The following is a 13,074-nucleotide window of genomic DNA, read 5'->3' on the forward strand; positions in this document are numbered from 1 at the left end:
CTTGTCTGATTGGGGAATTCAAACACTACACGTTGATCTTGTGTTTATGGTTGGATTTTTTTCAGCCCACTCGCATAAGGTTGGCGTAGGCTAACTGTTAAAAAAGACTGAACGCACACAACATTTGGTAAGAATTTCATATTAAACAAAAAAGTAGGCTATTCAATCAAAAGGTTAGATGGTTCCTAAAATGTAGTCCCTCATACAAACAGGTGTAGAATTCAAAAAAATGAATCTAACAAACTTTAATCTTTTATTTCTGTTTTTGTTGATGGTTTTAATTATAATCAATAAAAGCAAGGCTTACTCTTATAAAACCATACAAAAGAGACAAAGAATAACGCCATGAGAGGATGTTTTTCACACTTAGTTCATCTTTTCAAATGATGGCAAATCCAAGGTAATCGTGAAATGAATAACGAGCTGTTTAAATCTCGTTTTTTGACAGAGGCAGCGGCGTGTACGACAACCTACATATTGCGCAAAATCTCCTCCCCCAAGTTGTCAAAATAGAGGGGCTTGCAGAAGGAGGAACGTCACATCCCCTTGACCCTCCAATCACCTCGGGGTCCCATTTGATTGGAAGGCGGCAAGGGCTTTAATCTCGGACTAATTCAGCTGCTTTTGAAGTGAACATTTCTACCAGTTCTTGGTTTGGGAGGACAAGCGCGCGGATCTACGGGAAGAGACAGAACGCGCGCTATGCCTGTAGTGTCACACGCGGCTCCGGATCTGAGATAGCCTCGCGCTCTCCTCTGCTCCAGACGGATTATACTATTTATCTGTATTTCTGCTATTCGAAAGAAGATTACGGCGTAGTTTTTATTTATGAATCTGATAAATGCAATACCAACAAAATACATGAGAATTGGGTCATGATCACATCGCCCTCTGCTTCAAGAAATCGTGATACTGATCTAGTCTGGGAAAGCAGCAGCAGCAGCAGGAATAACAACTCCGCGCTCGTCAGCAAGCCTTTTCTCCATTCCGTCCCTCCTTCGGACCCTTTACGGCAAGCTAACCGACTTCCCATAAAGATTTTGAAAATGCTTACTGCACGCACAGGACACATTTTACACCCTGAATATCTTCAGCCGTTGCCATCCACCCCGATCAGTCCGATTGAGGTAAGACGCGACAAGTCCGCATTCTCTTTTTCTCGGATTCTTGGGTTAGACGCAGCGGAGTAGAACTGATCAAATTAATAAAACCTTATAGCTAACCTAGTATTTTATTTTCCCTTTAATTCAGCTTAGACTGTAAACGCGCTTTTGGCACGGGGTATTTACCATTCCAGCCCGTTTTGCGCGATGCGCACATTCTCGGATCGCGTAAAACGGCCAAACAGAAGAGACGAGTCGTTTAGTGAAGTTTATTTGTTGTGCATTGTGACAAATACGTCGTAACGATTGCGCTTGCACACATCTGAGGTGTCTAATTCTTTTCTTTGTATCTATCCTCGCAGCTCGACGCCAAGAAAAGTCCTCTGGCTCTTCTTGCGCAAACATGCTCTCAGATCGGTAAACCGGACCCTCCACCCTCCTCCAAACACTCCTCGGTATCATCAAACGGATCTAGCGAGAAAGAGTCGAAATCTGGTCCTTTAAAAATGAGCGACATCGGCGTGGAAGACAAATCCAGCTTCAAGCCGTACTCAAAGCCAGCGGATAAGAAGGACTCGTCCTCTGCGGTGTCTAACGGAGAGAAGTCTGGTTTCCGTGTGCCTAGCGCCACCTGCCAGCCGTTCACTCCCAGGACTGGCAGCCCGAATTCCAGCACTTCGGCTTCCCCGATGCCGTCAGACGGGAAAGGAGAGAGAGATGAAAAGAAAGAGTCTGATTGTAATAAAAACTGCACCTCGGATGGATCTGCGCCGACCAGCGTCAGCCACAGCCGGATAAGCGTGAGCTGTGCGGGAATTAACGTGGAAGTCAACCAGCACCAGGAAACCACACCGGGATGCAAAGCAGCGACGTCTGAGTCCTTGTCTGTCAACTCTTCTTCCTCAGCCTCCGTCCTGGGGTCAGGACTTGTAGCCCCCGTTTCTCCGTACAAACCCGGCCAGACTGTTTTCCCTCTGCCCCCGGCTGGCATGACGTACCCTGGAAGTTTAGCAGGGGCCTACGCCGGCTACCCTCAACACTTCTTGCCCCACGGTGGAAGTCTGGTCAATGCACAGTTCGCCAGCTCGCTGGGCTGCAGTAAAGCTGGCTCAAGCCCCCTAGCCGGGGCATCCCCTCCATCCATAATGTCTGCTAGCCTTTGTAGAGACCCTTATTGCTTGAGTTACCACTGTGCCAGCCACTTAGCCAGTGCAGCCGGTGCTTCCTGCACACACGACCCGGCGGCCGTGGCTGCCGCGTCCGCTTTGAAGTCCGGATATCCACTCATGTACACCACACACCCTTTGCACGGTGTTCACTCCTCGCCGCCATCTTTTGGTGGACACCCTTTGTATCCCTATGGCTTCATGCTGCCCAACGACCCTCTACCGCATGTGTGTAACTGGGTGTCAGCTAACGGACCTTGTGACAAGCGTTTCTCGTCCTCCGAAGAACTTCTTAACCACCTGCGGACGCACACCGCGTTCACCGGGAGCGAAAAGTTGATATCGGGTTATCCCAGTTCATCATCGTTAGCTAGTGCTGCCGCTGCAGCTATGGCGTGCCATATGCACATGCCGCACTCAGGAGCCCCTGGGAGCCCCGGGACACTGGCACTTAGGAGCCCGCATCACGCGTTAGGACTAAGCAGCCGCTATCACCCGTATTCAAAGAGTCCGTTGCCTACTCCCGGCCCACCGGTTCCGGTGCCTGCCGCCACCGGTCCTTATTACTCTCCCTATGCACTGTACGGTCAAAGACTCACCACAGCAGCAGCGCTTGGATACCAGTAAAAAAACACACAGACTTTGTCCGAATTTATAGATTATAAAGATTGAATATAAAGACTTTTATATCATCGCGCCAATGAAGGACTGGATCCGTGGACTCACTGTATTTATTTATGTCAGCTTAAAGCGGACGATAATACAAATGAAAATATTTGAGCAACTCAAAAGTGCATTACATTTGAATTGACATCTGTAGATAACGTGAAACACATGTTAGAGTACTAATAAAATAGGGGTCTTCAGTTGGATGTTGATTTGGAATTGCTATGATTGTATTGTTCGTTATTATTTAATGTCTCATTGAAAAGAAGATAATTCACATGCATGTTTGTTTCTTAAATCCCAAACTGTCCACATGATTTGAAATTGCCGTTATTTTTCAGGTGTACACCATGGAGAGAGAATTGGTATTTTTTGTATGTATTCTGGAAAATAAGAAACAATTCTGTTCCATATTTCTGTCTTCAGTATTCATTAATTTAACATCACCAAAACTGAACTCAAACTAAATTCTGTCATTCAAGTTGATTGATTTTGCCGTTTTAAATACAAATCATGTCATTTCCAAGGTTCCAGCAGCCTTTTTCAGGTTTTACAGTTCTGCTAAATGATTCAACTGCGAATAAGAGTTCAAATTATGAATGCATTTGACGGTGTCTGAGAGATTTTATTTGTTTTAATGGTTGGCCCAGCAGACTGCCTATATTGAAAGTATCAATGACGCAAAACACGTTTGAAATAATTTCAGGCTAATTTTATTACTGATGCTTTGAATTTTATAAATTAAAAAAATAATTCATTTACAAATACAAAAAGAAATGTATGAACTGCCACTTTATTTCATCCTACGGAACGGCGTTAAATTAATTAATGGGACGCATCGTCTTTTTTCATATAGGCCTATTTATAAAGAGACGATATGTTTTCAGCATAACTTTTAGTTGAACGACACAACTGGTGTCCGCTTTCTTATTCAATTTCATAACAATATCATATTGTCAGTCCATCATCTCACCATATATCAAATATTTATATTATCTTAAGAATATAAACGGCTCTGTTGAATTCTGAACGTGCATTAGTTGTGGGGTTGTTGAACAAGGCTGTATTTTGTAATACTATAGGCTCATTTGCTGTAAGTTATATCTGCAGCCGTCAATGGCTTATTGTGGTCAATGACATGTGTTCGAGAAACGCTAGAGAAAATAGACAATATTGCGAGTGTTTTGTTTATATAAATATTACAGGAAACAGACTACAACGTTCAAAAAAATCCCATATTTTAAGTGTTATATCATTGTACACACTTGTGTAAACCTATAGATAATCCAACATCAGTTTGTAATCTGTTGTAAATGAATTAACGAAAAAAGATTTCTCATTATCAGCTTGTCGAGATTTTTTACAGATACACAAAGTACACCCTTTTGTCAAATTTCAGAGTAGTCTAAAACTGTCAAAACAATATTTTCATTTAGTGAGCAAACACAAACATTGTCATTAGACTAGACTTGTAAATCATACCTGTCATTTAATGAAACACTATCCAGCTAAGAAAAAAAAACAATGCAGGATTTGTGTTTTATATTTAGGCCCATCTATCGATCTATGGTTTCTTTTATGTGTTTACCAAATTATTTTCTCGACAAGTCATATGCGAACACATTTCAACTGGAAATTATTTATGAAAATATACATTTATATGAACGATTATAATTCATTTAAAAACATTGTAACCGAAAGGCAAAACAAGAAAAATCTTTATTGAATGCTCCATTTAGTAACATTGCAAAAAATTAAGAAACTCCCCCCAAAAAATAATGAGGCCGCAAGGTCTAGGTCTGGCATAACGCATAACGCAAAAAAATAATAATACACGCTATACTTTGATATTTTGTTGCGAGACGAATAATGAAAAGCGTGTTTGTTTCCTTTTGCAACAGGGCTTTTATATTGTTAAAAAAACGATTTTTTGACTAAATGGCAACTTTGCAATATACGCAGGTAACGAATTATGACATAGCCTATAGGCTACTTAACTAAGCTACGATCTTAATTGCATAAATTAATAAGTAGTACATTAGACATATAATTTAATAATATACCCTGCAATATTAAATACAAATCGTCTCGCGACATTTTAGGCGTTTTTCTTTCGTTGTTAACTGTTCATGTCTTATAGGCTACGCGAAACAAATGCACTAAGCTTATACAGGTATACCGTTATTACAAGTGGAACAATAATCCAGTTCAGTGAATATCCTATAGGTTATTTATTTATTTATTATTTATGTTTTACGTAGTCCTATCCATTTTTTATTCTTTTAATTCTGGCATAAATGACCATTAACCCGGGATAGGAATGTTAAATAATGTATAAATAAATGAACTACATGAGTTTTATGAACTAAAGCAATAACTAATGACACAAGATTAATTAATGATTGTATTTACACTCCTAAAGGAGCCTAAAGGAGTTCATTAAAGATGGAAAATTTCACCCGCACAGAAATGTCATAGACGCGCAGCAACTAGACTATGTTCTGGAGGCCCACACAAGCTTTAAACTGATGTAATGACGGTGAAAGAGAGCAATTTCCATTTTTACTCACATCATGGTGGCTGTGAGGAGGTCCCCGATGGAAAGCCATTCATCATGTGCCCCTCCTCCCGGGCCTGTCATCAGAGGAGCTAGCAGGCACATGTGTGCATAAATTACCCCGCTTGCCTTCTTCCACTGCTGTTCACTGTGGCTACGGAGTATAAAGAGGAACAGAACTCCACTGCCTGCTAGTAAAGCATGACTTACACCACTGATCAGCCCTGCAATGAGAATGTTTAAATGGGTGATAAATAAAGCGAATACCTTCCACAGTGGTCTCGCTTAAGGTGCCAGGCAACCACAATCTGGAAAAGAGGACGATTGGAATGCCAGATTAACCTGTGACAACAACGGCTTGTTATAGCAGATGAATTTCCACAGCCCACAGCCTCATTTCTGAGCAGAAACATTTCATAGATCAACAACACAACATGCAACATGAATTTTAGAAAATTGAAAGAGTTAAGCCTCATGTTATTTTAGGGCTCTAAGACCCAGATGCCCTCAAAAATATACTTTACATTAAAGTATCGGATTCAACGTTTTTTTGTCATTCATATAAGAACTGGTTATAAACAAAATAAAAGTTTTACATCTACTCTCCATAATAAAGGAATCATTACTTAGGCTATGCATGTGGCAAAAACAAAAAAAAGGCAGATATTAACTAGTTTGCTTTATTGTATTTTTCGACAATGTGTTTTTTCCTTGGGTCAAATCAATGGCAAACAGGAATTCTGAGTAACAGCTTTGTTGTAAAACAGTGTCTTCAAAAATATCTGTCTGATGAGTTTTAAGTCAGAACAACAAATTCATTATTTTGAAAGGCAAAAAGTAGGTTAATTTTAAAACGACTAATATTATGTTTTACACATAGTGCACACTGACTACTAATATTATTTTTTACTCATAGTGCACGCTGACAAAAACACTTTTTCAGTGTACTGTATGTGTGTGACAATTGTTTACTCAGAAATTACTAGTATATTTCACAAATACTGTAATTCCGAAGAAACACAATTAACACTGAATTAAATGTGATATTTGAAGTAGAAAGACTGAAATAGTATTTTCTTGTAAAACCAATACAACCCAATATTCTTTGTGTTATTTACAACTTCAAAAAATCATTTTTTTACAGTGTACTGGGACTCTCAACAGAACATGGTTAATAATTAACATGTGTACAGTGTAGCCACACCTTAGGTTTCATGCCAGAGGTGCTAAAACAAACTAATTGCATTGGTAGAGATGCATGGCTGATTTATGGACCACGCTGAGGAGGCTGTGCCAAGGTATGCTGACACATGAGGCCTTCCTGCTCTGAATCTACCCTTTTACTGGAGCTGCTATGAACCCACTTACCACTGAAAGCTGGATTTTAGAAGACACCTGGATTGCCACCACTGATTTGCACTTCACTCTTTTATTAAATAGCACAAAATTACTACTGACACCAATGTAATTACTAGGCGTGTGATAAAATAAACAGACACGCTGTAGTCTGACATGGCAATACTAGGCTTTGAGCAACAGCTGTGTCAATATGTGAGTGCCACGCAAATGTTAAACTTCTAGACATAGGTCAGAGACACTTATGTCGCTCTCTCATGCGAGTGGCTTGATTTATGGGATTATGGGATTGAGACAAAATCCTTTTTAGCTGCGATAAGGGCGATTATCATTACAATCTTTCATACGAGGAAGATGTTTTTCTTTGACAGTCTAGCAGTAGACCTACTAGCTTTTACTTAATGTTTACAGCGTTTAAAAACAGCGTTAATTTCACCTTGGAAAGCACAAAACTCTTTTGTGTAGCGCATATAAATGTCTTCACCAAAAGGTGATCCGCAACGACACATAGAAGCTATCTTCAAGAGTGATTTATGTTGACACATGTGGAAATGACCACAGCTTTTGTGATTGCAGTAATGAAGCCATAAACCAAATAGCATGAAATGAAGCAGGAGCGCCGCAATTTAATCAGCTCATAAACAGATCCACTGCATCAAGCAAATGACGTTATTACCCATCTGAAGTAAATCTTGCTAATCTCCAGAGATAAAATCAACATCATCAATGGTCACATGTCATATTCATCAATGCTAAATCGCCCCCTTTTGACAGATTAATCCCGGCCGTGGCTCCCAGAGAGAGTGGTAATGGAGAACCAGGCAAACAATTCACTCATTGAACACGTCGGGCGCCTCGGCGCTTACACACGCTCTCTCTCCCTCATTGATTTACAAATTCAAAGTGCTCATCAAGGTGAGATAGGCCCAAAGAAAAATGGCTTCCGTGACGGCTTGTCATTCAAAGGGCCTGCGATGCGAGGCACCTTCTTGTGCTTTAAGTGCCTAATTGAGGTCATTTACGGCAGCTCTCGGGGCTCTGCTATCATATCTCAATGCCTGTTTCATTTGCACATTTTGGGGTTTTGACAAAGAATATTTTATGGAAATGAGACCATTCGCTGAGAATACTTAATGGGGTTTTTCGTAAAGAGCCTAGTGATGGCTCGGATGTCTGTCGATGATAAATAGCTGAAGAGATTTCTAACATGAGCTTGTAGTAGTGAGACCATGTGCTTGTGTTTGCAATGATCCGAGTCTCCATGTCTTTATTTTGCTTGACCAAACTTCTGCACGGTCACGCTAATTACTGAAGGTCAAGAACATTCCACAAATGTATCTTTCAGTAATGCTGCATGTACTGTTGGACAATAAATTGATAGTTTGCTGAATTTGCTATTGTCTCATTAAAAATTATGTTTATATTCATGCATTTGGAAGACGGTTTTAACCAAACCTACATTTCAACCCATGTTTTTTGCTAGCACCATCTACTATTTGAGCAAAAAGAACGTTTAATCTGCGTATTACTAGTTTTTGTGGCTCTGTGTGGAATCCGCGACTTTGGATTGGCAACTCTGTGTTTACTGCTCTTTGATGGCTGTTTTTCAGTCCTAAGAACGCAATCAATGCATTGAAAGAATGAATACGGAGGGGCCGGGTGACGTAAACTAATTTGTGGGAATTTTGAAATATCCTGCGATTTTGCCGTTGTGCAATTTACAGTTCCAGCACTGGACAGGAATTGAATTTCGGAGGCGGATGATGACTTGAATGCGTCCACAAGAACGTAAGACACACCGCACAATGCCGAAAAACACCAGTCAAATCACATCGCGTGATTCGCAATCTCGTTTTATTCAAACACAACTGGCACCATCTTGCGTCTCAGTTATCGCTTGTATTAACTTTTTTTTATTAATTAGACTGCTTTAGTGTTATTAGACATATTAATATATCTTTAATGTTGTTGCAGTGTTTGTCTTCTTGCACTGTCGATTGTTTCGTAAATTAGAATGAACTATTCTTTCTTAGCGGAATAGGCTACAGGTAAAATGATCAGACAATGACTCAAATCAATCTTTTATGCCTTAGTATTTATTTATTTGGTGAGCAGCCATGTAATAAGCAGGATCATGTACAGTCAGTTGATAATTATCACAAAATAAACATTGACAGCTGTATAGCCTAAGCCTACTACATTTTATCTGCATACTAAGTATATACTATCTGAAAGTGTTCAGGTTTTTGGAGGGTGCAGTGTAGATATTAATCTTTGTTTCAGAACGATCCTGTGAACTGTAGACATTCTCAAACAGGAATGTAACAGCTCATTGAATCTGTTCTTTGCACTCATGCACATTGTCATTCTTGGGAGCACATTTTTAAGCACACTTCTGATTATAATAAAATTACATGCCATGCTCTTTGTGAGGTTGTTAAAACATGTGCACAAAGCGATGAAAGTTCATTTTCTTGAGCAGACACTGAATAATATTAGCAACCAAATTTCCATTCAGGACGGATGTCATGACAGACCTAATGATGGACTGTCAACAGGCCTCGCTGGTGATGCTAATATCAGAGATGTTGTGAGGAATGATCTTTCTGATCTGCTTAGATATATGCAGAATTGAAATTTCAATGTGTAAGACTAAAGTGATTTCTGACAGCTTTATCTGGCAAGTTGGTACCAGACTTGAATTAAACTATAACAAACAGAAGTATTTCTCTGGCCGTTCAGAATCCTTACTCTTGACCTCACTTACGAAGCATGGCTTTTGTATGCTAACATTGCAGCTAATCAAAGGAAACATTCTAGACTATATTTTTATGCTTGTTTTCGCAGAGCTGGTTATGATGCCTTTACACATCACACATTGCGCAAAAATATTTGAAGATGCTGGCCATGTTGAGCGCCGCGCAGCCAAACTAATGGATCTGACCAAGAGACAAATGGGTCCAGACACGCAGCAACACAGCCTGAGGAAATATGGACCTTCACATCATTTTTATTGCTTTAATGCATTTTAGTGTTAACTGCAAAGTAGGAGCTCAAAATTACTCTCAGTCCTGCTTTGCTTGTGCCCTACAGACAAAGACGCAACTTGATGAAAATAACACGCAGGCCACATGGGTGTTTTGCATGAAAATAAAGCAATTACCTTTGTGAAAAAGCATTGTATGAGTAGAGGAAGACTTAGGTTTGTTATTACTTATCTCATCTCTTGAAATATAATTGGCAGAGCTCTGTGTGTGCAACCAGGAAGAAAATGTTAATGCATTCTTCCAACAATGCAATGAAAAGCAGTTACAATGCTTCCTGGGGCAAAGGATTATGCCTATTCAAAAGGTTGAATTTGCTTGAGTATATTAGTGTATGAGTTGTGTTTGTAGCAAATAAGAAAGTGACACTTGATACATAACTGCTCTTTGAGAAACATGAGTGGTAATTCATCAAAAAGCCAAAGGTCTGTCAATCAGTGGCTTTGCCAAACTTTAAAAGGAGCTGTTTTGTGAATATCACTAAAAATACTGCCATAGTCAATTCACCGACGTCAATGTGTTCAACAGCAGTCCGGAGTGAATTAGCATCGCATATCATATAATTACTGAATAAATGAGTGCGCATTAAGGAATCATCTGGCAGTGGGATTCTTTCCCCTACCATGCTTTTCGCCTCTGACTATCTTCCTGACAGTTTATTTCTCTCGGCTTACTGGGGGCAAACACCTGTGTCTCCACTTAAAGCAGTCTGCTTCTGACAAGCTGTGTGGAGCTTCTCCCTTCGGCTCGGACACATCTGGTGGGAGATCACAACTCCAGCAGTGTCTCCATGCGCACATCCATCAGCCCTCAGCCATATGCTCACACGCATATGTATATGCTATGGTCATATGCTCAACTTAATATGGCGAGATATAAGTTGAGCCAAAAGAATTAAGACATGACCGACTAGTATTGTACACCACTGTAATGGATATTAAAGGTGAAGTGTTATTTCCACTGCCCCTGTCTGCCACTGGTTGACAAACAGAAATCCCCAAACTCACACCATGGTTATATTATATTAATCATGGTAATGAAATAATTGAATCTTTAATTTAATTCAGTTTAATTTAAATTGTGTGTGTGTGTGTGTGTGTGTGTGTGTGTGTGTGTGTATGTATGTGTGTATATATATATATAAGAAATGTATATCATACAAATGTTTACAAATAAATATGCATATAAATGCTACGGATTATAATGGAATATTTATTTATTTCCATTCAAAAGTTTGGGGTCAGTAATTTTTTTTTGAAGAACTTGTTGATAAATTGATAGATAAATTGGCCAACAGTGGTAGTGCAGACTTTATATTATTTATATTTTATTGAAGAATTCTGAAGCGATATGTCTCACGTTTCAACACAATATGAAGCAGCACAATGGTTTTAAACTGTGATAATATTAAGAAATGTTTATTGACCATCAAATCAGCATATTAGAATAATTTCTGAAGGATCGTGTGACTCTGAGGACTGGAGTAATGATGCTGGAAATTCAGCTTTGCATCACAGGAATACATTACTATCTAAAATATGTTAAAATAAAAACAGTTATTTTAAATTGTAATAATATTTCATAGCATTAGTTTTTAGAATGTTTTCTGCTGGTGTGACAGTGAAGTAATGGCCACTGAACACTCAACTTTCCCATAACAAAAAAACAAAAACAAAAAATAAATAATAAAATATATTACAATAATAAATGTCAAATTTCAGAATATTGTTTTTATTGAATATGTTTATGTTTTTATTTATTCTTTTCATTTTGTTTGTTTGTTTTTGGTAAAAAAAAATGCAGCTTTGTTGCTTAATTCTTCTTTCAATATCATAAAAAAAATCTTACAGACCCTAAACTTTTGAGTTGTAGTCTAGAACCTGTTTGAAATCAGTCAGTCAGTCAAACTATTTATAAATGAAATATTTCTAAGTTACATTTTACAGCTTTTTATGTTATCCATCGGAGCGCTTGAAAAATGACCTGAAGTGAGTACATGGTATCTGCCCTCCATGCATCATCCACATGTCTCGCTCACAGGGGGAGGTGGTGGAGCCTCCACCTGCTATGCTATCCTTGACCCCGATCACCCCTCATACTTCAGCATGGAACTCAGAGGATGTCTGTGTACCATGACCTCCCACAGATAGCTGCCGCCTCTCTGAAGAGTACAGCCACAATTCATAGGCACTCAATGCAGTCATCTGCAGCTGCATGCCAGATGGAGCTGGGTCTGGAAGCTTCTATTGCTGTTCAAGTGGGCATATGTGGGCATATAAAACCTAAAAGTAGTGAATATAATGTATTATGGGGGTATCTGTGGTGTTTGAGGTTTATATGGGATCTTATAGCTACAACTCATGTTTTAGATGAAGAAATAAGTTTGGGAAAGAATAAATAAGGAGTAGATGTGGGGGCATAATAGCTCCTCCTATAGGCAAAGTCCGATTTTTTAAGGTGTTCCCAGAGCACATAAGCGTTTAGGCAATCTAATAAAAGAAGTGAAAGAAGAAACATATATTTGTTAATTCAAGTCTCATGAATCATTTTAATGTAGTTACACAGCCATGCGCTTTTTTTTCCCAATTTGAAACCACATAAATCTTACATCATATGTCTAGAGTTATTATTTTGCATTTGCAGTGGCACAGATTTGAAAAATGTCCAAAGACAAATTCCTATTTTGACAAGCATCACATTTCCCCCTATGGGTGGGTGGAAAAGATTGATGGGCTGTCACTCAAATGGAGCGGATGATGACAGGTTGTCATGTTGAGGCGTTGACATGGTACGGGAATAAATCAGAGCAAATTATAAATGTAATATTTGAACACTCACGATAAGAGAGAATAATATTCGTGCAGTGTAATGTTTGGTTCTGCTGCTTATAATTTAATATTTAATTTAATGCAAATTTAATGAGGCCTCTCCTGTGTTAATGTCACATATACTCTGTCTCTGCTTTAGTCTTCATCCGCTTTGAGCCAAAAAGATTTTTCCTTTAAGGAGCACACAGGACCCTTTCAAGTGTCATTCCCACCAAGCCAAAAAGTACAATGACATTCGCACCTTGTACCTTGGACTCGTACCTTGGCCGAGGCACAATGAAGCATGCCAATAACCTTCAGCAGAAAAAGCCTCCACGAAGAGCACGCGTAGCACTCCAAGGAAGATCATTCATA

At 39.2% G+C, this 13,074-nt stretch overlaps 1 protein-coding gene across 1 annotated transcript; it reads left to right on the top strand.

Annotated features, from left to right (window-relative positions):
- The first annotated feature begins 522 nt into the window (after positions 1-522).
- On the top strand, positions 523-3,348 carry znf503 (zinc finger protein 503). The gene is made up of 2 exons (XM_016268382.1): positions 523-1,127; positions 1,466-3,348. The coding sequence occupies exons 1-2, from the start codon at positions 876-878 to the stop codon at positions 2,894-2,896; spliced, it is 1,683 nt and encodes a 560-aa protein (XP_016123868.1). The 5' UTR covers positions 523-875; the 3' UTR covers positions 2,897-3,348.
- Positions 3,349-13,074: the final 9,726 nt, after the last annotated feature.

This window comes from Sinocyclocheilus grahami, unplaced genomic scaffold (genome assembly GCF_001515645.1).
Source record: "Sinocyclocheilus grahami isolate Dianchi unplaced genomic scaffold, SAMN03320097.WGS_v1.1 scaffold45.1, whole genome shotgun sequence".
In the NCBI taxonomy this organism is placed as follows: domain Eukaryota; kingdom Metazoa; phylum Chordata; class Actinopteri; order Cypriniformes; family Cyprinidae; genus Sinocyclocheilus; species Sinocyclocheilus grahami.

What these genes read in the sequence shown, in the direction of transcription:
- znf503 (XM_016268382.1), top strand. Translation starts at nt 876, where the DNA reads ATGATCACATCGCCCTCTGCTTCAAGAAATCGTGATACTGATCTAGTC. An exon ending in CCCCGATCAGTCCGATTGAG is followed by an intron (nt 1,128 to 1,465) that starts GTAAGACGCGAC and finishes CTATCCTCGCAG; the next exon opens with CTCGACGCCAAGAAAAGTCC.